The sequence below is a fragment of the Arabidopsis lyrata genome (assembly GCF_000004255.2).
Source record: "Arabidopsis lyrata subsp. lyrata unplaced genomic scaffold ARALYscaffold_1, whole genome shotgun sequence".
In the NCBI taxonomy this organism is placed as follows: Eukaryota; Viridiplantae; Streptophyta; class Magnoliopsida; order Brassicales; family Brassicaceae; genus Arabidopsis; species Arabidopsis lyrata.
Genome location: NW_003302555.1, coordinates 11,667,213 through 11,694,204, shown reverse-complemented (window position 1 = coordinate 11,694,204; position 26,992 = coordinate 11,667,213). Strand labels below are relative to the sequence as shown.

Sequence of the window (26,992 nt, the reverse complement as noted above, 5' to 3'; positions counted from 1 at the left end):
TGAGGATAATAGCATCAAGTAGAGAGTATAGTTATAACTTTGCCCGCCCATGTGAGCAGGCATGAGATATGTAGAGCTTTTTATGTAGATTACGACGTCGAGAAATGTCAATTTTTTATATTTCCCTGAATATTATTTAAATGTTGTGAACTTTTTTCTTTTTTCGTTACTTTATGGGTTGTCAATAAAACTTTTCACCTCCTCCATCGTTACTCCTTAAAAAGCAAAAAGCCGATGGGCCAAGTCTCATGTTATAATGACTCATCTTCGTTAAGTATCAACTAAATTAGATATAACAATGATACTTCTTATTTTTGAGTACTACTCTCATTTTATAATTGATGGACAAAATTGGTACTTCTCATACAAATCACGATTGTAATAATTTACTTTTTCAATCCAGAGTTCTTTTCTCAAAGACTCAAACTTTGTAGAGACTTAGGTTGGAAATTAGACTTTAATATGTTGATGTAATTTGTTTTGTGAAACAATGAAATCTGACGAATAAATTCTTGATTTAAATTTTAATTTTGAAATTTATTTCTAATTATAAGTACAAACATGAAAATATGACAATATTTTCCAATAACAAATTGTTCTCTTAAATTTATAGTCTTTTCATTTTTAATTATATCAAAGATGGTTTGTCATCTTTTTTTTAATAGTTTAGTGAAAACCTTAGAAAATATTAGTTTTCTAATAACGAAAGAGTATTAATTCTACTAAATTGCAGGAGAAATTAAAACTACGTTTTCGAATTTGCAATAACCTTTTGGAATAGTGCATGTTCACTCTAAAATAAAGCTCATATGGTGTGGATGCTCTTTTATAGATCAAGATATGATGATGTTTGGATTGTCTGGTTCAAATAAGAATTGATATTTGACAATATTTTGACCAATACTCTTGGCCAGCCAATAAACTCAGATAAATTAGAGACTTAGTTCATTCATGAATTCATTTGAAGGTAATAGACGGGAGAGTAACCAAGTCGCCATGGTCCAGTGGTAAAGGAGAGAAAAGTCTCCGCCACCTGGGTTCGAGTAGCATTGGCCACCGGGGTTCGAATTCTAACATGGTTTCTCCGGACCCCAGGATTAGTCTTTGGGCCTAGAAAGCCTTTAGGATCACCTGAGTTATCAAAAAAATAAAAAATAGACGGGAGAAATAAACTTTATCCGGGTAGATCGTTGGTCATTTCTTAAAAAAAATTTAAAAGCTATTTAGAGGAGAATGGCCTTGTGCATCTGCCCAGCCACAACTTAAACTCCTGGAGATTGCCTCATGCAAGGTCAGGCTCTCAAGTTAACCAACTTAAGTACAATATCGAATGGAAATTAAAACATTATTTTTTTGAATTTAATGTTAAATTATATTAAAAAAAATAAACGTTATTTACATATAAAATGCTAACTTTTCTGAAACATTTAAAATAGAGCTTTTATCTTGTCTTCTCTATTGCCTTGGCATAATAAAAAAAACATCTAACATGAGTAGAAGTTTTGATGTTGTCAATTCATTAAGCCTTGTATTTTACTTTGCAAACCTATCCATAGCCAATAGCAAGCTTTTAGGGGTACCAACGATCAAACTAGAAGACAAACTAAGAGGAATGCCTTGAGTAAGAAAGAGAGAAATGAATAAATGAATAAAATTGTTGGGGCCAAACAGAGTTAAAGCAAAGAGAAAGAGACATATTTCAATACTATCGATTTGGATCCGTGTTCCACCTTATAAGTTAGGTCCGCGTTTCATATGGATCCAGTCACTGTACACTTTTTAAAGGATTGGCTCTTTCGTGACACTTCAAATCAGTCCAAGGCTCTTCACCCCGTTTTAAAACTTTGTACTATTGATATGATGGCACCACATTGTATCTATGGATTCCGTTTTACGTTCCACTCTCACACAGAGACGACGTGAGCTGATTATGTTCACACGACATACGTTCTTTTAAGTAATGATGTGTCCGACTTCCAAAACAAAAATTCTTACCGCTTTATATACACACACGTAAATATATACGTACAGCTAAAATGTAACATATAATTAGTATCTTACAGAGGGCTTTTTCTTCTTCCGAAAGCATGAGAACAAAAAAAGGATTAAAGTCCAAAGTTTTTTTAGAGACTAAAGTGCTCTAGTAACGAGTTATTGATTTATATTATTGCATAGTAATGTTGTTTCTTTCTCAATTTGATGTAGGAATAATTCCTAATACCTTTTCTTAATTAATTTTCTTTTGCTCATTTGTCCTGAACTGAATCGTATTTTTTAAATTGAATATACTTGTTTGGATTTACCTATTCTGATACTATGCATATAAAAATTATGAGTTTCGAACTCAAAACCAACTAATAATGAATATACAACTTACAAATGTCTAACATTTATAATATATCTATGGTTCGACCATAACTTGTAGTTTTTAATGATTTGTATTGGTGTTTCCAGAGTGTCATAATCTTGATTTAGACCTAAAAATGTGTGCATGTGTGTGTGACTAGTAAACAATAAACAAAATATCCAAATTTATAATTAAATCTCTTAATTAATTGGTTTTTCCTTGCAAAACCTAACGAGAAACTGGTGGAGAATTATATAGATTTTTCTATTGTGGAGAAGAATGTTGAGTGATATGAAATAATAATGACTTGTATTTGTTTTGTTGTGAAAGGGGATGTTCTTTTGTTTCTTGTCCAAAATATCTATGTGGGCTCTAAGTTTCAACCCCGTTTCCTATAAGTCACATGATGTATATGTATGCATACATAGAGAGAGAAAAGAGAAAAGAAGTTGATGAGTATATGTAAAGAAGAAGATTAAACAATCAGAGACCATACAATGCCTTCTCCAGGTAAGGTGCGAGGTCAATGAATCAATTAACAAAAAGAAGAAACTTTTTTCCAAGAAAAATAAAAAGAAGAGAGTAAAGAGAAAAAAGAAATCTTTTAGGCCTCGAAAAAGAGAGCTGAAACAAAAGTTGATTTCAGAAAGCAAAACCCTTTGTTTCTCCCTCTTAACTCATCTCTCTTTCTTCCTCTATTAGTAAAGCTGAGACAGCAGTACTATCCACCACCAAATAAAAGAAGTAAAGAGGAAAGATCTCTAATCTTCACATCAAAAACAAAAGATTCTTCGATTTTGTTTTTCTTTTCCAATAGTCACAACTTAGTAATTAATTGTACACTTCCTCCAATATATACCACCATCGTTAAGAAAAACAAAAAGATCATCCCATGATACATTACGAGCAAAACAACAACCATCAGAACCTTCCCTCTTCATCTTCCAACGATCTTCTTCTTGGCATCAATGGAGCCGACGCAACCCAAAAGAGAAAACGAAGACCCGCAGGGACACCAGGTTTTTAATAATTCCGCTTAAGCTTTGAATTTTTCCTATTGTCTAGGTTTTCAATAATTCAGCTAAAGATTAATCTTTTGGGATTAGTTTTCTATTAAGTTCCAAAAAGTGTTGTTGATATTACACATGAGTTGAGGATAGAAATAGTTTTTGGGGATTGGTTTTTTAATAAGTACTCCCTCAAGATTTCATTATCTAATGTTGGGTTTCCAATAATTTAGCTAAAGATTTTTATTTTTTTCCATATAATTTAGATGATCATTTTTTATCTTGTGTATTGGTGCTAACAGATCCAGATGCAGAGGTGGTATCTTTATCACCAAGGACGTTGCTAGAGTCAGATCGGTACGTGTGTGAGATCTGCAACCAAGGGTTTCAAAGGGATCAGAATTTACAGATGCATAGAAGAAGGCATAAAGTGCCATGGAAGCTTCTGAAGAGAGACAAGAAGGATGAGGAAGTGAGGAAGAGAGTCTACGTGTGTCCCGAGCCAACATGTCTCCACCACGATCCGTGTCACGCCCTTGGAGATCTGGTCGGAATCAAAAAGCACTTCCGCCGGAAACACAGTGTCCACAAGCAATGGGTTTGCGAGAGATGCTCCAAAGGTTATGCAGTTCAATCTGACTACAAAGCTCATCTCAAGACTTGTGGCTCACGCGGTCACTCCTGTGACTGTGGCCGCGTTTTCTCCAGGTTCTTCTTCATCATCATCATCTCTCATTGTTTTTTATCTATAAAAAAAGTTTGGTTAATTTAGTCGATCGATGTTTTGTGGAAAACCCTAACTATTGGCTCTAATCTATGCTGAGGATTAGTTTTCCTTGGTTTTTCCAAAAAAAGAAAAAAAATCTTGAGATTTTATTTATACAATTAAACTGTTCAGGTAAGATTATAATTGGAAATATGGAATCCTTAAACTAAACCAAATAATGTTTTATAGGATGGTGTGTAATATTGTTACATTACAGGTATATTTATCTATAGGGCATATAGATTTGTTTTTTTTTTAATGTGCATATAGATTTTGACACAGCCTAGCTTACCAATAGAAGCTCAGTGCTTGACTGTTGCCAGATTAATTTAATTTACATATATGAAGTCACGTTGATACCCATTATGGATTCCATTACCAACACTTTGTTGTATTTTGTTAATACACAAACTAAAAAGTCTTATAATCACATAATACCTTTCCAGAGATATCTAAACTATTCTAAATCCATAACTCAATTTTATATTATTGCTTTTGTCATTTGATTACGTACGTACACCATCAAACACTCTATTTTTATCATTTAGTTCAATTCTTTTGGTTATCAAACAAATATTTATTTCCACTACTAGCTCATTCTTGATTCTCTTCTCTTGTTCTTTTTTCAGGGTTGAGTGTTTCATAGAGCATCAAGATACTTGCAACATCCGGGAACCTCCACCCACCAACCACCGTCCTCTACAGCAGCACACGACGGGCCTTGCCGCTCCATCAAGAACGACTTCAACCGCAAGCTTTGGCCCTTTATTGCATGGACTTCCTTTGTTACGTCCACCACGACCTTCCAATCAACATTCACCAGCTTTTGCTTACCCTTTCAATGCTTCATCAACTCCTTTCGAAAGCCTCGAACTTCAACTATCCATAGGAATGGCGAGAACATCAGCACAAGCAAAGCGCAACGAAAAGGGAGAGACGAGTTTCACCAAGGAAAGAGCGAACGAGGAGGTAAGGAAGGCAGAGGAAACGAGACAAGAAGTTAAAAGGCAGATAGAGATGGCGGAAAAGGATTTTGAGAAAGCTAAGAGAATAAGGGAAGAAGCGAAAATCGAGCTGGAGAAGGCTCAGGTTGTTAGAGAAGAAGCAATCAAGAGGATTAATGCAACAATGATGGAGATCACTTGCCACTCTTGCAAGCAACTGTTTCAGCTGCCTGTTATGGCTGATGAGAGTACGTCGTCTCTTGTTATGAGTTACGTTTCCTCGGCGACAACTGAAGGAGAATGTGAGTGATCCAATGCATCTTCATATATCTCCATATGAACAAAAGAAAGCAAATAATCATTTTAAACGAAATGACGGTATTTTTTTGTGGATCTGTATGAATGATCAATTTTTACAATACGCATTATATTGTTTTCTTTTGCCACTGCAGAATTCACATAATGACTGTAAATTTGGAGAATCGTTTGAATTTCGATTAAAAATGTACCGGTTAATTTTTATTTTTTTGTGATTATTGAGGATCTTTTTATTTTGTTCCATTATTTAGCATTTTATTTGGTTTTGGGTAGCTTTATATAATTATATTAATTAGGAAAAAAATTCAAAAAGAAGAAAACAAAGAGGAGAGGTTTTATATGGTAGTTAAATGGTGTGGGGTTGATTGATTGGTTGGTGTAAGTTGTAACTTTTTTGATGAAAGAAGCATAATGATAAGGTTTTAGAAAATGTTTTGTTCTCTTAGAACTAGTGGAGCATTCTATACAAAAACAAAAATAATGAATGGAGCATTGATTGTGGAGGGGAAGCAGTAGTAATTGCATTAATTAATTAGAGAGAAAAAATGATAGAGGTAAAATTTTCTGCATACGAATCTCAGGTGGAAATGATTGATGTACACCTAATAAAATATGATCACGAGTCGCTTCTTTCTCTTTCCCATCGTTACATTCTCGTAGTTATAGCTTAGTCTCAATCCGACCAAACAAGAAATCATCTCTCTCACATGAAGACGGATCTTGCAAGATGCCATTTGAAAAAGTATTTTAACATTTTTACAATTAAAAGGCAGATGTATTAGAAAAGAAAAAAAAAAAAAAAAGTCATGTCTTAGGCTCCTAGTTTATTGCCTCCAAATACAAAATTTAGCTTTTTGGGAGATAGGTTTTTGGCAAAGTTTCATACACTAGTCACGGATAACACATTAGGTATATTGACCTTATATATGGTAAGAAAATTGTTTGCATTTGAAAGATATAAGTACTCCATATGATGAACAAATATCTTATCCAAACGAGCAGTGTATATGGTGATTAAAAAAAAGGGATTCTATCATCCATTGATAGGTTCAAAATTGTGAGCATGAAATGGTTAATTTTTAGAGTCTAAATGTTGGTTGTTACACCGTCTCTTTTGGTAAAATTATTACTATATATAATAGAATAAGAAGCAGTACAGTCTTGGCAAATTTATAAGTATGAGAAACCATGTGCTATAAAATGGGAGGAACAAATTCAAAGATGCCCACCCATCATGAAAAAGCCAAAATCAGTGTGAGAGAGAAAGCGGAGAGATATGTGTGTAAGTGCGGATGAGGTCAAAAAAAATTGCGGAAAGTAAACAAGACAAGAAATTTGTTAACGAGGTTCGGTTTTTCCTACTCCCCGGGACCACGTCCAGATTTTGATTTCACTAGAACAAGAAAGCAAATACAACTTATTCGCAAACGCGTAAACCAAGCACAACCCTCTTGATTCACCGCTCCCTTCTATTAACATGAAATCTTAAGGATAAATCTCTACCCTTAACTAAACTCTCCTGAGCCTAGATTTAATCAGGATAACCTAACCCTGAGCTAAACTCCCCCTGAGTCTAGACTTCAATTCTCCAAGTTTTTGGAACAACCACCACACACGAACTGTCACGCCAACGAACCCAACGATCACCAAGATTCTCCAATATGAACCGTCAACACCAACACACAAATAAGCTTGATCACACAAGCACAAACCCGCGAAACTACGTCGCACACGATCACACACACAATCTCTCACATCAAATCTCTTTGGGATTTTTACTCTCTTGCAAATCCACATTCTCATAAGGTCACGTCCCCCTTATATAACAAACAATAAACTTGCGCCTCAAGCTCTTCCTATCACACATAAGAGAAAGTTTCCAAATCCCATAAGGAAAAGGTTTTCCTTTTGCCAATTTCCTTTTCTCTTCAAGCAAACTTCCCCTTTACTTACATGATTCCTTTTGCTTCAAACAAAGATAATTTTCCTTTTCCTGACTTGACAAACGCTCCAACACCCAAGTACTCGAGCTCCTCATCAGCAGTTATGCATCTCATCTTCCTGAATCACATCTTGTACTACTTTCTGTACTACTTCAACGACTAGTACAGAACACCAAAATAACTGCATCTTCAATGTGTGTGTGGATACATATATTACACAAAATGCAATGATGAAAACACATAGGAGAGAGAGAGAGAGAAGAGTAAATGCTGATTTAAGAGCAGAAGTGGTTGTCGTTTCCTTTACAGGAAAAGGAACGACATGAATTTCAGTGCCAAAAAGATTGAAATGGTGGTTAGGAGTCAGGCTTCAGTCTCTCTCACCTGACTCTTCACTCACTTCCATGATTTCCTTCCTTCTTCTCTCCTTTTTCACTTTTCTTACTCCTTCTTTAAAGCCCCCACACACACTCTCTCTCTCATCTTATGTCACTTCGTGATCTCCTTGATTTAAAATTTTATGTTTTTTGTTCATTATGAAAGAAGTAAAATTTAAAGGATAATGTATATGGAACTTTGATTTTTTTATTTTAACTTATCTACATTTGTATAGGCAACTTCCGTAAACCCAATAATAGGTCCTTACATGAAGAAGGAAACAATTTATCCCGCGCTATCTGCGGATAGAAAACAAGAAAAAGAAAGTTGATATTAGCTTGAAGTTATTTAAATGAGAGAATATCGTCATTGTAAGGAAAAAGATTAATAAATAATAGTATACTTATACTAGTCTAAATATGTATATTGATTCATTTGTTTAAAATGAGAGAATCCGTAATTTTATGTATTTTTTGAATAAACATGATAACCAAAATTCAATTACAAAACTATGTTATCAAAATTCATAAAATGTTGAAAACCTACAATTTTGTTTATATGTTTATATGTTATCGCCTTTTCCGTTGATCTTTTACCAAAATCTCCGGTTTGGAATCTAGTTTATTCAACGGCATTCGCCTCCTAGCTAGTATCTTAAACCCGTTTCGTAGAATACTGTTTCTATCTCTAAAACCACAATTCTAAGCTCACCAGTGAAACACAAAAGCTTCGGATTGCTAAATGTACAAAAAAAAAAAAAATATAAGAGATGGAACACGTAAACGTTGTTGGAATACTTTCAAGCCCATGGACCACAATAATGTAAGTATACAAGAGGAAGAAATTGCTCTAATTATACACATGCGATTTAATTACATTGACCATTCCCTTCAATTCGGCCCCAACACCATCTACACCTTGAGGCAATGTTGTCTCAAAACCTTTTGGATATTTTGGATCACTCAAACAAATATGGTCTATAAATTTGAATCGTTCCACATCAGGATCTACATCGATCATATCAAGTTTGATGTAGTCTTCATATCAAAAAAAAAAAGTTTGATGAAGTCTTAGGTTGAAAAAGATTTTCATACATATAATTAATTAATCTTGGTGTGGCGATGTAAAGAGGTTAGTTTGAAAAAAAAAACAGAAGAGGCCTTAGGCTATCACATTTAGAGAGTTGCTTCTACTTATGAATCGTAGCTTTTGACTTTGAACTTTGAGTGAGAAATTCGATAATCTGGCTGAATGAATGGAAAATAAGGTTGTTAAGATTGATACATAATCAGTTGCCAATACTATTAAACTCCCGAAGATAGTTTGATATTCTACAAAATATAAAGCAACAAAACTTTGACATAAAACATTCGAATGCAAACTCAGTGCCACAAATCCAGGTGAATAAAGCGATATTAAGAAAATTTTAAAGGGTGAGTCAAAATCTTGGCTTTCTAAGAGGTTTCAACGTCTGAGAGATCTTCTCGGTAAAGCTCAAAGTCACTAGGGCTCCATCTGCAGAGCAAGTTCAGCCTGAAAGTAGCCATCTTCATTCGCAATAGACGCTGCAATAATAGTTAAAAAACAAGTATAAGAAAATTTTCTACAGAAAACATACAAATTAAAAGGAAAGGGTTTTGGTATACTGAAATCGTATTACCAAAATGTGGGCTGATTTTGGCGAAAGAGGTTTTCCTTCTTCACAAACTACAAAGTCAGCAACCAACTCCACGGTACCTACATATTAAATCAGCAGAAGAAATAAGTTTTTGGATTAATATATATAGCAAATTGTGTATGAGAGAGAGGAATATTAAGATGGTGAGACGACAAACCTTTGTTGAGTCGAACAGGCATCTCCAGCTTCCGAAGAAGCGGTTCCATCTCATGTGTGAACTGTTCTAGAGGGCCTTCCTTCAGTTCAACCTGATCATTTTGGTGGTACCGATAGAGTAATTAAGATAAAGTTTTTGAAATAACAGAGAGAAGCAGAGCCTGATCGTATTCAAGCTTGTCTGTTAATCTAGAAACAACAATATATAGAGAGGGCATAAGTTCCGTTCACAAACCGTTTCTACTGCAATGCTTCCAGTCCTTGAATAGTCGGAATCCTCATAAGCGTTAAACAAGCTGCAATACAACCAGAAGAAGCATTGTAAACAGTTACAACAAACAGACATGAATACAATTCAAACCTCACTGTTGTTTTCACTAAAACAAAAGAGGGAAAAAGAGGACTTCAAGAGAAAGATAGATACCTTTCAACTTCTTCCTTTGGCATATCTGTAACAAGAAGTCCAGTATCACCACGAAGCAGCTGAAACAACATTCCACAACATATGTAAATCTAACTGACATAAAAAAGGCCATATAACATATAAAAGAACCATTGTAAGAAGCAGAGTACACAAACCTTGGAAACTTTGTAGATACCAGAACGGACTTCATCAGAAGCAGAGCGACCAAGAGCAACCTGCATCACTTTGTTCGAACCTAGGAAGAACCTACACAAATCAGAACCAAGTCAGTCATAACACCCAAATCACAATCAAACATCAATCTCTTCATGATTAACTTGTAATTCTAACATAAACAAGAAGAAAAAAGAAACTAACTTTCCATTGTGCCTAAACTGCTGTCTAAACTCCTTGAATTTGATATTTCTCATGTTTTCAAAAGAGAAAACATAGACAGAAGAATATCTATCAACAGCCTCCCTAATTCCATTCACAATACACTCCTTATGCTCTCTTCCTTTCTTCTTCGTCTTCGACAAAGTAACTGCAGCAAAAATCAGAAAACAAAACACCCTTAGATAACCATCCATCAATCGATTCAACCATAGAAACTATGAAAGAACATTACAAACTCCAACAAGTTAAGATTTTTTTCAAAAGGGTTCCTCTAAAAACCTAACAAAACCCTAAAAACCTTGACGGCGGCTACAAAAGTTAACAGAGATACAATGGTTAAGACAATAGAAGAAGCAGAAACAGTGAAGGAAGAAGAGCTCAAACCTGGTCTGTCTCGCTTTGATTTAGGCATAGCTGAGGTTTCAAATGTTGTATGGAAGTGAGAGGAACGAAAGTGAACGGCTTCTGTTTCTTAAGCTCCTTTCACTTTTTCTTCAGGAAACTGAAACCCTCGTTCCCTTCTCTGCTTTAATTCGTCTTTTTTCTTATTAACCTGGACCCCTAAATCAACCCGACCCGGGTCCGGCCTGTTTCAGGCCTTATAGTTATCAGATATCTGGGCCTAAACTTTTTGTCATTGGAGGCATATGGTTTAGGATTTTTAAAAGGAAACTTTTTCGTTTGCGGATAATTTGGTTTAGTCTGTTAGCCGACAACATACTTGATTTCTGATAACTTTTATTGTGGATAAATTTTATTTTAATTTTAGACTGTTCCATCGTCGTCGATCATATTCGAAAATTACAACAGGTTTTGAAGCAGATCTCTTGAGCCTACTCTGGGCAGTAGAAAGCTTAAGTAACCTTAGACAAAACAAGATCATCCCAAAAAGTTGTGGAATATCCACATAGATACCCTCTCTTTCGACACTTGATTTCAGACATTAGAAGATTTTTGGATGTCTTTGAGTTTTCAGTTGTAGTTATAGCTGCAAATGAATGTAATCGGGTGGCTAAAGAAGTCGCAACAAGTGTCACGAGAGATCATCGGTACCAATCTTACATTGCACGCGAGGGGCCAATGTGGCTTCAAGAAATCATCACAGAGGAATCTAAGCTTCTGGTTTGAGATTCTTCTTCGGGCACTTCGTGCCTTTATGTTTATGTGCTTTGCTGCAGTCCTACTGGACTTGTTTCTTTGTTTTATCAGTCCACTTATTTTATGTTTTTCAGTTAGAACCAATAATGGTCTTATGTTCTTTTTATCTTTAACTATAGTCTGTAATTGAGTTTTGCTGGTTTTGTATAAGTTTATAACCGTGCCCGTTTCTTGGGTCTTTCGTCTTGCCCTTTAGTGTGGGCGTGTAATGTTTCTCACTTTCTTGTGAAATATCAATAAACAGTGTTAAAAAAAAACAAAGACTGTTAGCCGACATACTTGATTGCGGATAAATTTTATTTTAATTTAACTATTTTTCAAAAAATTTGGTTTACTGTACAATTTGAAAAATAATTTAAATTAAAATAAAATACTAGTGTTTTTTTGTTTTTGTCAAAAACCTAAGATCTTAAGTTAAATCTTATAAAAACAATTAAAAATGGTACCTCAAAAAATGTTACTTATTAAACCTCTTAATAGTTGATACTGAATTATAAATCATATGAATGAATGCTCGAAAGACTGGGAACAACCACTAGTAGTGACACTAATGGCAATTTGTTCTTGGACTAAGGGTCCACTCTTTGTAGCTAGCTATATATCTTCAACACTCTCATGCTCGTAGTTGTCGCCGTGGCTTGTTTCTTGTTCTTGGACGAAATGCTTATTTGGGAAAGTAAAAGACATTAATTACATTTGTTAAGATTTGAGAAAATATATATGCATGCATACACTAAAAGTATTTTCAAAATTCAGTGTACTTGGAGCAATATTGATTGTATGCAGGGTCGGCTCAAAAAAATTAAGGATCCTGAGCTGAAAAAAATAATTGGCCATAATTTCTTATGTATTTTTATAAATAAAAAATTTTGGACTCTAATTTTAATAAATTTAGTTAAAAAAAAAAAAAAAACAAAATTGGATGGACCTTGTGCATGAGCACTCCCTGCACATGGGTAGAGCCGGCCTTGATTGTATGTGGGATATATATCGTGCTATGGGAAAAGATCAAGAGATGAGTGGAATTAGTTCCGTGAGGGGAAATCAAAACACAAAAATCGCTCGAGATTATTGTTGCTACTGGTATTGATGGTGGGTCGATATCTCTGGCATAAATGAAAATTATAGAAAATGACATTCAATTGGGGTATCATAACGTTCTGGAGGTTTTATTTTGTGTGACATTTTAATTATATTTTTGCAAACAATTGTAACAAATTTACAAATAATCTTTGGAGAGATTTTTCCTAGGTAATTTCATCATTAATTCGAGTCAGTATGATTTTTTTTTATTTATTTTTTTCATCATCGAGTCAGTATGAATAAAACTTTTTTTTTTTGTCCCTAAATGTTATTATATGTATGTATCGATACTTAGTTTTCATTTTTGGATCTACATCTTTAAAACAGTATGCAAGTCACATGAAAGAGAGTAGAAGAATGGAAAGAGAACTTAAACCCAAAACTTCCAAATTTGGATCTTTACCAAGTGTATATGGCTTTACGTACGCATGTTGCTTACTGACAATAATGACTTAGGAGCACTTTTCTCTCTTTTGGAGTTCTTGTGTGTGACAAAGCCATCGAGGGAAAGCCACAAAGCATGCTTAGCACGTGTCAACGTCAACCTATATAATATGTTACTTTTATGATTTATCTACATCTTGTTTAACTTCACAATTATGTTTTAATAAAAGTTAATAGCACCGAACATGTTTCTGCATTGTCATTTTGGCTCAAATAGTAAAACGCATTACCGTTCGTATAAGAAGTTTTGGCATCGATGTAAATGTATAATAGTTTTCTTGTCATTTTATAACAAATGCTTTTGCAAAACAAATGAAAAAAAAAAAAAAAAAAAAAGATTATTTTGCAGTGAAAGGCTCTTGAAAGCTTGTGGAGGTCCATTATATTCATTATAACGATTATAAACACTTTCGTCTTATTTTTGCATTACGTCTTCACTTCGCATTCTGTTTTCACTTTGATCATGAATATACATTCCAACACATAAACTCTCTTTTTCATTCTTTCTACACATTCACCAAGAAGGTTTAATCCTTCCAAACTTTGCTACTTTTGTAACGGGTTTCCAGAAACAAATATTTGAAGCTCACATCTTCCTATATCCCTTAACTTGTTCACGATATCTACAATTGAAGTGGAGCACAATGAAAAAGGTATAGGGGTAGAATTAAAGACGAAAACACCTTAATTGGCTAGATAAATAAGCTGATCATCATGAGCTCAGGAGCATCGGGTCGTTAATGGTTAGAGTGGGTATCAAAGTAAAAACCATAAATTAGAGAAATGTGGGGAGAAATGAAGAGTGTAGTTGCAATGGTGGCGGTTCAGTTTATGTTCGCTGGAATGTTCATTTTGTTTAAGATAACAGTCGACGATGGAACGAATCTCAAAGTCCTTGTGGCGTATCGTCTGTCCTTTGCTACTCTTTTCATGCTTCCCCTTGCCCTCATCTTCCAAAGGTTTCCTACTTTCTGTTTCTTACATTTTTATTGTTATCATTCTGCATTTTTTAATGTATATATAACCTTATACATCTCTATGCGAAAAGCCGGGTCTAACAAGTACAAAAAAAGCTAAGAGAGAATTGAAAAAACACATACTCGAATCACCCTACCAACCTCACCATGTCATTTGTGTGTATTTGTAATCACTTAATACGCTATGTTAGTTTATTTTAATTATAATGTTTTGTTTTGGATTCCTTGTGATCAGGAAGAAGCGGCCAGAATTTACATGGAGGCTGCTCTTAATAGCAGTTGTTTCGGGGTTGCTCGGGTACTCAGAACTAGTACAATATCAGTTTTTAGCTGAAATTTTGGTGCTTTTATTTATTTTTTGATGCGAGAAAATACTGAAATAATCTCAATTCATAGATAAAACAGTGTTGCAATGTGTAAATTTGAATAAATGAAGAATGTTGGGATTGCCAAATTACAACAAAAACCAGTCATTAGCACCCTTGGAATTATCATTGCATTGCGATTATGATATTTTTTTTGACTATTATACAGAGCGGCGATACCAAATATTCTCTATTTGCCGGGTATGGCTCGAACATCAGCGACATTTTCAGCTGCAACCAGCATAATTAGCCCATTGATCACCTTGGTTTTGGGTTTGGTGTTTAGGTTAGACACAAAACTTTATTTCATTAATTTTTGAAATTGTACAATCATTCCCTTCATTTCATGGAATTAAATGTTTTAGTTTTTCTTATATATGCAGGCAAAATTCTCAAAATTGTATATACAATTTTTATATATTTGACGTTTTCGTATTTTTATAGAGTTTCCTGTTAACTTTAAACAACATAGCATACTGAGTTACTGACTATAAGTACAAAGTCAATAATTTTATCTCGTGCATAGTAAATTAATCAAAAAAAGTTAATTAAACTTTCGAAAACCGAGGAATATTATCAATGCTTAACTAATTTGTAAACTTGTTCCACTGATTAAAAATTGAATAATTTCTAGCTGATGAGAACTTAAAAGGCTAAATAGACTTTTAATTCTAATCTAACATTCGGTCGATTTGTCGTTGAGCCAACAGGATGGAAACTCTAAGACTGGGATCGAACGAAGGGAGGGCTAAGCTGGTGGGGACGCTGCTTGGTGCATGTGGAGCTCTCGTGTTTGTATTCTACAAAGGTGTTGAGATTCATATATGGTCAACACACGTTGACTTACTCAAAAGCTCGAATACTGGCCGAGCCACTACTAACCACCACATGTCAATCCCAGGGGTTCTTATGGTTCTTGGCAGTAACGTTTCAACATCACTTTGGTTACTATTTCAGGCAAGTGTTACTTCCCCCTCCTCTCTCCATATGGACCATATCATCCTTCGGCTAGTTTAATAAATGAAGCATTTTTTTTTTGGATCCCACTGCAAATTACTTGGGATCTAGGGTTTGATTGTTTGAGATGCCTTATCTGTGTTTGGTAATGAAAAATATCATTTTATTTAGCAACATTGTAAACTATACGTGGATGAAATTAATCAACTACAAACTAATGATATTTTTCGCTTTTGTTTAATTGATGTTCCAAGTTTAAGTAGAAAATTACTGTATTTCTAACAAAGAAATTTATATATAGATCTAAGTAATTCATTTATATGTACACATTGTTATTCAAATATAAATTTAAACATAGTATAAACTAGAAGTGACAAAATAAAGAGCTATTAGTTATTATATATGTACGTTGATAAAAAGTTGGAAGACAACGCAAAATCTTGGTTTAGGCAAAAATAGGCAAGGAACTTGGAGGACTTTATTGGAACACAAGTCTAATGAATGGGGTGGGAAGTTTGGTGTGCGTGATTGTTGCTCTCTGTTCGGATCATGACTGGGAGGAATGGCGATTAGGATGGGACATTAACCTCTTAGCGACGCTTTATTCGGTAAAACAATCTATACCATATAATTAATGATCAGTTAGATATGCGCCTAAATGCATATGTAAATGTGTGTAATGCACGATTATATTTATATTGTCATCCGTGATGTATAGGGAATCGTGGTATCGGGAATAGTCGTGCCTCTGATTGCATGGTGCATCGCAACAAAAGGACCGTTATTTGTTACGGTCTTTAGTCCTATAAGGCTGGTGATCGTAGCCCTTATCGGATCATTTGCTTTAGAGGAACCGCTTCATTTGGGAAGGTATATCAAACTCGATCGTGTGTCCACTAATTAACCTATTGATTCTTGTGGTTGATATGTGTGAATCTTAATCGTTTTTATTTTTTATTTTGCGAAACTTGCAGTATAATCGGTGCCATGATAATGGTGGGAGGAGTATACCTAGTGGTATGGTGTAAAATGAAGGAAAAGAAGAGTGCCTCTACGACATCAGACCATATTGTAACAAATAAGAATAACAAAGAACTGGACCTTGGTAATCTCTCAGCAGTAAACAGAGATGTCCCCTGAATCCCTCATATGAGTTACATCACCAAATATTTTAGATCTACCGTAGAAGCAAAATAGAATATAGGGTCGATAAGTGAAAATTAAGATCTATCTGATTGCCCGAATTGGTGTGAATTAGCCTTTGAAGTATCTCTTTTCATTTTTCAACGTGATTTCAGTATTAAAACATAATTACAACTTGATACTTAATTATACCTCTAAAATGCGATATTTTCTATTTCTAGTTTGTTTTATTGTCTAAGGCTCTAAGCCGTAAATTCGTCGTAAGAAATTATGACAAACTAGTCCGCCACAACATTACATGTTTTATGTTTTTGAAGTGATTAGTCTTCATGACCTATGTGGTTTTTATCTACCGTTTTATTACTTTTTTTTTTTTGGCTCGAGGTTGGAACTCAAAACATCAATTGTTTGAATGTTACACAGTTGCATGTGCTAAGAAACTATCATATTTTTAGTGGATTTATCATTATACGTGCTTTCCATGCCATGTACACCGTAGATTTTCACTTTGATCTAATGTAAATTATGTAAATAAGTTTTAAAAAAAAAAAAAAAAAATAGTCCACCATTATTGCCAGAACAAATTATTAGTCCACTGTCGAAGAAAAGAAAAAGCAGTAGACAAAATTTTTGAGTAAAATTAAAGGGATAGATAACGTTAGGAGAGGAATCATGACACGTGAACATGGACTATATATAGGTCAAACTTGGCAACTGGGACATTTCTTTAAATACCCACAAAATATCACTTTCGAAGAAGTAGGAAAAACAAAAACAAAGAAGATCTATTCCAAGGAGAGAAAGAGAATGATGAAGAAGCAAGTGACGATCGTGGCGGCTCTTATGATTCTGATGGCTTTATCTTCCAGCTTGGATATGGTGGCGGAGGCTCAATTAGGCCCCGGAGACTGTTACGACGGTTGCTCCACCGCCTGCGTCCAACGTGACTGTGAGTACTCTCTTCTTTCTTAGTTTCCTCCACAAGGTATATCTCTCCTCCATTTGTATAATAACTTCTTGTCGATCTTCTCTTTTCTTCAGCTAGAAAGACGTCCCGATGTGATCGCAAGTGCTCCATTCGTTGTGGCCCAGGTAAAGATTATGAAACCGGATCCGTACTGGACCGGTCTGTGATACGTTTGTCTGATTTGTGTTAAACCCTGATTAACCGGTCGGTTAAGGTTGTAGAATATTTTGCATGCAACAGATCGGAATTTCTGATATTTCATAGTGTTTGTCTATTGAATTCGGATTATAAGTTATGGGATGAGTTGTTTTTTGTAATTGAATTGAAAAAAAAAAAGAGGGTGGGATTTTGGTTCTAATGTTGACGTTTTTAAATTGCAGATGCTGTCAGGGCAAGAGGGACTGGTGTTTGAACTTTATATCTTACCAACATCCATGCATTTAGATTCAATTATGTTGTAATCTTATCTCTATAATCGTATCTCTGGAAAACTTATTCTGTAATATCTATGTAGTTATTGAAACCAATAAATAATAACAACTAAAATGGTTGATTAAAGTACGAATGCTGGTTTGTAATCAACTTCAAAATGTATTGAGAACCGGATCAGCTGGTCTTACTGAAATCTAATAAATCAGTTTGCAACTATAACTTAAATCTCATGTTAGTATCAACCTAAAACTAGTACTAAGAAGAACCGGCTTACTCACGTCTTGTCTTCTCTTTTTTTTTTTTTCGTCTTGTCTTCTCTTTCGTCGTCGGTAAAAATATTTAATTCTGTAGTAGAATAATGAAACCAGATCCCTACCGGACCGATCCATGATATTTGTTTGATTAGAAGCACTCCTAACCAGTCGGTTAAGGTTTTACTATGCGGTCAGATATACCATGTAACAAATCCGGATTTTGTATGGATGAAACTTAATACGTGTTTGTCTAGCTACTAGAATTAGATCAGAAGCTGTGGGATGATTGGTTTTGTAACTGAGTGGAACTATAAGCGGACTTGCAACTGATGTTGATGTACCTTGAATTGCAGGAGCTGAAAGGGCAAGAGAGACTCGTGCCTAAACTTTAAAAGTCACTAAGATCCATAGATATAATTATGTTAACCAGTAATGACAACTGTACTGCTAGATGATCATCTAGATTGTCATGATAATATTCTATATGCGGGAATATAATATAGGAATATAGATTCATGGTTTAAAAAGTTAATGCATAATACGAATTTGAATTAGTACCATGACAAAAATATGCTATACCGACGATATACAGTGTGTAATCACCCATAAATAAAACAGTTATACTTATGATGGGAAATTGATAAATCAGTGTAAACAACTGTTGTATTATCTATATAATGGATTATTGTGTGATTTTAGATTTTTAATAAATATTCAACATGCATGCTTAAATGTTAAAGTTGAAATGTTTTATTAAAAATATGGTAATATTATAACACAACTTCATGTACATGAGAAATGGTGAATAATTGCTAAAAGCAATGGTCACAAATGAGTTAGAATTCCTCAATGAGTCTGGATGATTCAAAGAAATTGATGGGGAACTGAGGAGTACATGTTGTTGGATCAGTTTGACCTGAAGGCTTGCTGACCGATCCAATTTTGATCGATTCAAATGATTAGAATGTAACCTCTCTTAAAGAATTATAGATTGATAAATGATGTGTCGTTCGTAAACTAAAGGAAAAAGAAATTTGTAAACCGGTAGTAAAAGAAACGATATCATATTTGATGAACCATGCATATAAACTGGGTTAAGATTCAAATTTGAGAAAAGTGTCAAAATCCTAAATTTTTTTGTCTAGTACATGATTTAAGATTTAGATAAACACAATTTTCAAAAAGTTATTAATAAGGATTGAATGGGGTTAGGTATTTTATACTGATATTTTATTGTATCATTTCTTCACAGATTTACTCATTTCCAACATTAATTTAAAATTCAATGATATATATAGCTAACAAAATTTGACTTTTTTTTTTTTGTCTAAAGACAAAAAAACTTGATGTGATGAAACATACAGGTATAATCAAAATTGAAATGATTTGTAGTATTATTCAGTGAAAAGACTCCAAGTTCAACGGTGTTAAATCTCTATCAGTAACAAATTTGGTTAAAAAAGGTTTTAACTTAAAAAAAAAAAGTCAAAACTATGGTTGGGTCTTTGCTTGATGCGAGGCGTAGGTCATGCGGCCTCGTGGACAATAATGCTTCACAATGTCCACTTATTACAATTTCATTCTCTTTCTCTCTCTTTCTTCCAAACACAAAATTATAATTAAAAAAAAATTGTCATTTAGAAAAATCCAACAAGGAAGAGAAGAAAATAAGCATTTGTGAGAGTCCCTAGATTTATTTATAATTCTTAATTATTTTCTTGCTGTCTCGTGAACTATTAAAGTAAAATCAAGAAAAGCTCCTGAGTACTGAAAAAAAAAGCAGAGAACAAGAAAAAAAAGAAGACGACTTTATCTTTTTCTGGTTTTTGTTGTTCTTCTTTGACTTTATGGGTTCTCCTACAGATCTGCTTAAATCTCTGTGATCTTGTCTCTAATTCTTCTGTTTACCCGTAATTTCCGGAGGATTTTGAGTTTTGAAGCCAGACCCAGATTCTGTTCTTGCTTTTCCTGAGCTTCTGGATTTGGTCAGAGAAGCTTAAGTTAAAGAGATTTGTCTTTGAAGATTGATGTAATTAAGCTTCTTCTGGGTTTTCATCAGTTTGTCTAAAAGGTTAATTCTTTAACTCTTTCTCCTTCTGTCTTTGATGTTTTTTTGCAGTGAGAATCTATGTTCTAACACCAAATCCCAGGTTTTTGGGATCAAATCTTTGTAATAAACAGTTTTGTCTGAAAATTAACTAAGATTTTGACTTTGTAGGAAGTAAATCAGATGAGTAATTTTCATTTTGAGAAATACCTGATTTTTGTTGAAACTTTTATTGCTCTTGATTCTATTTTGTTACATACGACTCTGTTATCTCCAGTTTAAGTAAAGATCATCTGAGATTCTTAGTTAATATATATGACTTTATTGCTTCAATATCAAATTGAGTCCTGATTTTGCCTCCTATGATCTTAATTTTGGGGCATTTTTGGTGAGTTATCATCAAGATTCTCTTTGATTAATTATTGTCTTTAAGAAAATAAAGCTATATTGGGGACATGACCTAGTTTCTTTATTGGGCATGCGATACTTGTATATCTCTTCTTTCCTAAGCTTTAGCGGAACCTCTTTCTCTTTTAGGCTCCACTTTACTTTTTTGGCTCTTTTCTTTTTATTTCTTACTTATTAAGAAGATGACTCAGAATTGCCTAGCTGAATGACCTTTTTTTTCTTGTGGGTGCTTATGATAATGGACAGTGAGTGGAGTCTCTCATCTCAAGTCTGAAGCTCTTTATTGGATTTGAGCATTTCTGGTTGTCAAGAAAGGGTTGGTCTTGTTGAGAAGAATCCATTAAAAAAGAAAGAGAAATGTCGTTCCGGGGCATTGTTCAAGATTTGAGAGATGGGTTTGGGAGCTTGTCGAGGAGGAGTTTCGATTTCAGGCTCTCCAGTCTTCATAAAGGGAAAGCTCAGGGTTCTTCCTTCCGTGAGTATTCGTCTTCCCGTGACCTCTTGTCGCCTGTGATAGTTCAGACTAGCAGATGGGCTAATCTTCCTCCAGAGTTACTCTTTGATGTGATCAAAAGATTAGAAGAGAGTGAGAGTAATTGGCCTGCAAGAAAACATGTCGTGGCTTGTGCTTCGGTTTGTCGGTCTTGGAGAGCTATGTGCCAAGAGATTGTTTTGGGTCCTGAAATCTGTGGGAAGCTCACTTTCCCAGTCTCCCTCAAACAGGTTCGGTTTACCCTCTACTGTTTTACAAATTTGATGTTGTTTTAAGTTCAAACTACTGATGAATAAGTTTTTTTTTTGTTTTGTGTTGTAAAATTTTCCAGCCAGGGCCTCGTGATGCAATGATTCAGTGTTTCATTAAAAGAGATAAATCAAAGCTAACATTTCACCTTTTTCTCTGTTTAAGTCCCGGTAAGCTTTGTTAGGATCTAGCCTACTTGATTTCCTATTTACTTAGTTTATGGCTAAATAGAAGTTGAATAATGTTTTTTCAGCTCTACTAGTCGAGAATGGGAAATTTCTTCTTTCAGCTAAAAGAACTCGTAGAACTACTCGAACCGAGTACATTATCTCCATGGATGCTGATAACATCTCAAGATCCAGCAACTCTTACCTCGGAAAGCTCAGGTTCGTTTTTAATCCTTGATCTCATCTTAGTACTCAATCCGGTTTTGGTTTGGATTCGGTTCAATTTGTTTGCTTTTCAAATATATAAACCGAATGGACTGATACATGTTCGGTTTGGATTTCTTGTGTTTAGAAAATGTATCTTTAACTTTGAAGGATTTCAAAGAATTTGCGGTTTTATCGAACTTTTAGTAACACATAGTAGCTTGCTACTGTTGAATTTTGTGGTCGTTTATCCATTGCTCATTGAGGTTTCTTTCTCTCAGATCGAACTTCCTTGGGACAAAGTTCTTGGTGTACGACACGCAACCACCACCAAACACATCTTCGAGCGCACTTATCACTGATCGAACAAGCCGAAGTAGGTTTCACTCCAGACGAGTTTCTCCTAAAGTCCCATCTGGCAGCTACAACATTGCTCAAATAACCTACGAGCTCAACGTGTTGGGCACACGAGGGCCACGGCGAATGCACTGCATCATGAACTCAATCCCAACTTCATCGCTCGAACCAGGTGGTTCAGTCCCTAACCAACCCGAGAAACTCGTCCCGGCACCATACTCTCTCGACGACTCATTCCGCAGTAACATCTCCTTCTCCAAATCATCATTCGACCACCGCTCCCTCGATTTCAGCAGTTCTAGATTCTCTGAAATGGGAATATCCTGCAACGACAACGAAGAAGAGACGAGTTTCAGACCGTTGATTCTGAAAAACAAGCAGCCGAGGTGGCACGAGCAGTTGCAATGCTGGTGTTTAAATTTCCGCGGACGTGTGACAGTTGCATCGGTTAAGAATTTCCAGCTTGTAGCAGCAAGACCGTCGCAGCCTCAAGGGACGGGCACAGCACCAGCCACTGCACCGGCTCACCCAGAGCAAGACAAGGTGATTCTCCAGTTTGGTAAAGTGGGGAAAGATATGTTCACAATGGATTATAGGTATCCGTTATCGGCGTTCCAGGCGTTTGCCATTTGCTTAAGCAGCTTTGACACCAAGCTGGCTTGTGAATAGAAGAAACCACTCACCTCCTTCATCATTCATGCTAATCACTTGTCTCTCTCTTTTATCTATGCTTTTGGTTTTTTTTTTTGGGCAGATCAAAATTTGTCTCAATACTACTCAGTTGCTACTGTGAGAGTCAGACGTCTACTATTAACATCATCTTCTCTATTCTAAATCAATTGAACATTTAATAGGTAGTCTTTAACATTATGTGCTTCGAAGAAATCACAGGGAACAAGAAAGAACACACAACATGTGTCAGAACTCGACATGATTCTTCTAGAGGTCTCAATCTTGTACGAGAAATTTCAGTAAAGATGACATAAGCAAACCAACAGAGTGGAACATATTCACAGAAGTGAATAAAGAGCAGCAGCAGCAAGGACTTTAAGCTCAAGTCTGAAAAGTAATATCCCAAAAAGAACACATGAATGAAAGTGAACTAATAACAGAGTTGTCATTCTCTCTACATTATTTGAGTACTCAAATATTTTTCTAATTAGTAATATAGATTTTGTTGTTTTCCATAAAAGCATTCATCTAATTTGATTTATCCAAAACTTTACGAATTAAAGCAAATATTAAAACCAAATACTCGTATGAAAACGGAACAAATCTGAAGTTTAATGTTTGAAGATGCCGATATTCGTTTATTTTCCTCTATTTTTCTTGTAATGAATTAATAAATGTAATAAATTTTTTTAGTACGACATAAAAAAAAAAAGCCAAAAAAAATGTAAGAGAAGGCAAAAGGGCAAAAAATAAAAAATCAAAGGTCCCATTGTTGGGAAATCAAGGAGGAGGAGGAGATGGTATCAATGTCATTATCTCATCATAATCTCTGGCCACCGGAATCTGGATCTTCGGCGTTTCGTGGTTTCGCAACCGCCGCTTCCGTACACGCCTGCCACCATGTTAGCCGTCACCTCCGCCTTGGCTTCCATCTTCGCTCTTCCCTTCAGGTTCTCCTACTACTCCTCTCTTCTCCGTAATTTGGGACTAGTTTTAGCTTCGTTCTAGTAGAATTTCTGGAATCACAAAGCTTAAATTGCTTCACCTGGCGCTTCTGATTTCTGGGTCAATCTCATTTTCTTTGACTATGCTCTGTTTCTACAGAAACTGCAGCATTTTTCTGATGATGCAAGAATGGAGTTTGCAAGATACCAAAGAGTGATTCTATTCAATGGGGCTAATTTTCTCAAGTCTAGAGTTGATATCCGATTGTCCCCATCTTCGTCATTTGTATGTTTCTTTAATGGTGGAGAGAGTAGGATCAACCCTAGAGGAGGTGAGCAAGGATCGGAGACTTCCAAGAGAAACACAGTTAACGGACGCAGATGGACTAATGTCCTCCTTGCCATTAACGTTATGTATGTAACTTCTGTTCATTAGAGGGATGCTTTTATAATCAAGTTTGAGAGTTATGAGCTAAGAAGGCTTATGGATTTCGTTTTGTGTTAATGATGCCAGAATGTGTATTGCACAAGTTGCATCCGATGGGAAAGTGCTGACATGGGGAGCCAAGGTACCGTATACGGAGACTTTATTATAATGTGAGACAGTTTGTTTCTTGCTGCAGATTGATATGTGGATGAATGCAGATAAACAGTTTAATCGAAAGAGGTCAGCTATGGAGACTGGCTACAGCTTCTGTTCTTCATGCGAATCCTATGCATCTCATGGTCTGTTTCTAACCAATCGCTCAGCTTTGTAATATCTAATCAATGCTGCTTAAATGTTTTGCTGTCTGTATGGCTAAACTGTTTCTCCTTTGTTTAGATAAATTGCTATTCTTTGAATTCTATTGGACCAACTGCTGAGAGTTTAGGTGGTCCAAAGAGATTTCTTGCCGTTTACTTGACATCCGCAGTTGCAAGTAATTGACGACTCATACACTTTCTTTGATGTGGATGATTATATTTCTCTGTTTCGAGTTTCCTGACTCACACAACCCATGTTAAGAGTTCTAGGTTCAGCTATGAGCTACTGGTTCAACAAAGCGCCATCAGTTGGTGCTTCGGGTGCAATTTTCGGATTGGTAAGTCTCGTGGAACCATAAGCCTTTGTTTTAGACTCGTCTCATGCAAATGAAGTTTGTTAAATGAATGCCCCTTTTGTTTGGCTAGGTTGGTTCGGTAGCGGTATTTGTTATAAGACACAAACAGATGGTCAGAGGTGGAAATGAAGATCTAATGCAGATAGCTCAAGTTATTGCCCTAAACATGGTAAGTAATACAAGAGAGAAAATTGTATAATCTCTCTTAAGTACTAACAAGTTTTAGCTATGCAGACAATGGGTCTAGTGTCCAGACGCATAGATAACTGGGGACATGTAAGTAACCCAATCATGCCTTCCAATGTACTAACCAGTCCGATACCTTTTGGATTGATGGTCTGATAGCATCTCGGGTGAATTCAGATTGGTGGCTTGCTTGGTGGAACCGCAATGGCATGGCTTCTAGGACCACAATGGAAGTATGAGTACACGACAAGAGATGGTCGGAGAGTCTTCATGGACAGCGCTCCTATTCCACTCCTTTTGCGGTGGAGAAATGAACAGCGACGTCTGTGATTGGAGGCCAAGGAAGCTGAACACTTCCTCTCTCTCTTAATGCCGTGTGCCAGTATGAATATAGGGATTGAATGTATTTTGAACGATTTGATCCTTGGTTAAAAATACAGCTTTATTATACTAGTAAACAGTTGATGCTTGATATCATAGAGGCTTTTATAAGAGCCATCCTAGGATCAATTGGTGGATTGGCAAAGGGTAGTTTTGTACATTAAAATCTTTCTTTCAGGGGTTGCATCATCTTCCCTGATAGGTAGCGGTTTATGTTTCCATCTTATTTTTCTTTCTTCTTGAGGCACTCTTAGTTCTGTGCCATAATCAAGGTGTTTAAAACTGGATTGGACCTGCCGGTCTGACCGGAAAATGATCCTACTGTGGTTCTAGGACCACAGTGGAAGTATGAGTACACAACAAGAGATGGTCGAAGAGTCTTCATGGACAGTGCTCCTATTCCGCTACTATTGCCGTGGAGAAATGAACGGCGGCGGCGTTGATGCAAGACCAACGAAGCTGAACACTTTCTCTCTCAATGCCGTGCGAATATAGGGACCGAATGTATCTTGAATGATTTGATCTTGATCAAAAAAGTAGCTTATTTTATTATATAAATGCTATTATACTACTGAATTGTTGGTACTAGAAATGGAACGCGTTGCGTGGGTTTATTGCGTGAGTTTAGCAATATATATTTAATTTTTTTATAGTTTTGTAAATTATATTATTTTAAATATTTTTAATTACAATATTATTTGAAAACTATATGTAATTCTATTGGTAAAAAGGCGGTTATATAAATATAATAGAAATATTATAAGTGATAATTGTATAGATTTATACGTTTATTTATAATATACTACATATATTAAACGTTTTTTTTTCTTTTGCATTTGACTTATTATCCTATAACCGTTCATTATATATATATATATATATATATTAGTACATGAATTCTTATGCATAACATTTTCTTCTATAATTATAGAAACTCAAGTGTGCTATTTTAAATGTGGTTTATCTTTTCCAAATTTATATCTATTGTATTTAGAAGCAAAAATAAAAGATATATATATGGTCCACTCCGGAACATCCCTTTGTGAAGTGTAATTTTGATTAGGGCTGGGCCGGGTCCGGATATCCGGCTTTTTTAGGGTATCCGGATCTGCCTTTTCATTATCCGGATCCGGATCCGTTCCACCCGGATATCCGGATTTCGGATATCCGTAAAAATAGCCGGATATCCGGATCCGGGTTTTTTTATATAATTTTTTTTACTAATATAAAACTTGAAGAAAAATATTTAAAAACATATAATTTAATATAAATAATTAAAAATATTAGTAGAAAATATTATTCTTATAAAAATAATAAAATTTATTAATAAATTTTTAAAATAATAGTAATAAAATATTAAAAATATTATTATAATATAAAATATCCCGGATCCGGATATCCGGCTTGAAATTTTCCATTATCCGGATCCGGATCCGCTTTTTCATTATCCGAATCCGGATCCGCTCCACCCGATATCCGGTTTTTCGGAGCGGATCGGAGCAGATCTCGGATCGGATCTCGGATCCCGGATCCCGGATAATTGGTCTCAGGGCTAATTTTGATGCTAGTTTCAGCCAAATCACTATGCAAGCTCGTGGAGGATGGATTATACGGGATCATCACGGTACTGCAAAAGCATGGGGATCTTTGGATTTGAATGGTGCAGCT

At 35.3% G+C, this 26,992-nt stretch overlaps 6 protein-coding genes across 6 annotated transcripts; 5 read left to right on the top strand and 1 right to left on the bottom strand.

The window, feature by feature from the left end:
- The first annotated feature begins 2,716 nt into the window (after positions 1 to 2,716).
- On the top strand, positions 2,717 to 5,586 carry LOC9326757 (protein indeterminate-domain 16). The gene is made up of 3 exons (XM_002893384.2): positions 2,717 to 3,366; positions 3,657 to 4,062; positions 4,750 to 5,586. Exons 1-3 carry the CDS (start codon positions 3,240 to 3,242, stop codon positions 5,372 to 5,374), a joined length of 1,158 nt encoding a protein of 385 aa, XP_002893430.1. The 5' UTR covers positions 2,717 to 3,239; the 3' UTR covers positions 5,375 to 5,586.
- Positions 5,587 to 8,974: 3,388 nt separating this feature from the next.
- LOC110225384 (mRNA turnover protein 4 homolog) lies at positions 8,975 to 10,852 on the bottom strand. The gene is made up of 8 exons (XM_021014993.1): positions 10,721 to 10,852; positions 10,319 to 10,484; positions 10,117 to 10,207; positions 9,962 to 10,020; positions 9,773 to 9,833; positions 9,539 to 9,629; positions 9,364 to 9,440; positions 8,975 to 9,268 (listed from the first exon to the last, which is right to left on the bottom strand). Exons 1-8 carry the CDS (start codon positions 10,746 to 10,748, stop codon positions 9,158 to 9,160), a joined length of 684 nt encoding a protein of 227 aa, XP_020870652.1. The 5' UTR covers positions 10,749 to 10,852; the 3' UTR covers positions 8,975 to 9,157.
- A 2,512-nt stretch (positions 10,853 to 13,364) lies between these two features.
- On the top strand, positions 13,365 to 17,988 carry LOC110225217 (WAT1-related protein At1g25270). Its single transcript, XM_021014379.1, has 9 exons — positions 13,365 to 13,980; positions 14,234 to 14,296; positions 14,533 to 14,649; positions 15,074 to 15,320; positions 15,770 to 15,928; positions 16,039 to 16,190; positions 16,295 to 17,412; positions 17,505 to 17,555; positions 17,811 to 17,988. Exons 1-7 carry the CDS (start codon positions 13,805 to 13,807, stop codon positions 16,458 to 16,460), a joined length of 1,080 nt encoding a protein of 359 aa, XP_020870038.1. The 5' UTR covers positions 13,365 to 13,804; the 3' UTR covers positions 16,461 to 17,412; positions 17,505 to 17,555; positions 17,811 to 17,988.
- On the top strand, positions 17,214 to 17,995 carry LOC110225218. Its single transcript, XM_021014380.1, has 3 exons — positions 17,214 to 17,412; positions 17,505 to 17,555; positions 17,811 to 17,995. The coding sequence occupies exons 1-3, from the start codon at positions 17,271 to 17,273 to the stop codon at positions 17,840 to 17,842; spliced, it is 225 nt and encodes a 74-aa protein (XP_020870039.1). The 5' UTR covers positions 17,214 to 17,270; the 3' UTR covers positions 17,843 to 17,995.
- A 1,786-nt stretch (positions 17,996 to 19,781) lies between these two features.
- On the top strand, positions 19,782 to 22,906 carry LOC110224807 (tubby-like F-box protein 10). The gene is made up of 5 exons (XM_021012076.1): positions 19,782 to 20,187; positions 20,818 to 21,294; positions 21,396 to 21,483; positions 21,567 to 21,699; positions 21,966 to 22,906. Exons 2-5 carry the CDS (start codon positions 20,929 to 20,931, stop codon positions 22,708 to 22,710), a joined length of 1,332 nt encoding a protein of 443 aa, XP_020867735.1. The 5' UTR covers positions 19,782 to 20,187; positions 20,818 to 20,928; the 3' UTR covers positions 22,711 to 22,906.
- A 528-nt stretch (positions 22,907 to 23,434) lies between these two features.
- Positions 23,435 to 25,545, top strand: LOC110224808 (RHOMBOID-like protein 10, chloroplastic). The gene is made up of 9 exons (XM_021012078.1): positions 23,435 to 23,663; positions 23,818 to 24,071; positions 24,172 to 24,226; positions 24,303 to 24,383; positions 24,481 to 24,577; positions 24,672 to 24,739; positions 24,828 to 24,926; positions 24,992 to 25,033; positions 25,121 to 25,545. Exons 1-9 carry the CDS (start codon positions 23,511 to 23,513, stop codon positions 25,271 to 25,273), a joined length of 1,002 nt encoding a protein of 333 aa, XP_020867737.1. The 5' UTR covers positions 23,435 to 23,510; the 3' UTR covers positions 25,274 to 25,545.
- Positions 25,546 to 26,992: the final 1,447 nt, after the last annotated feature.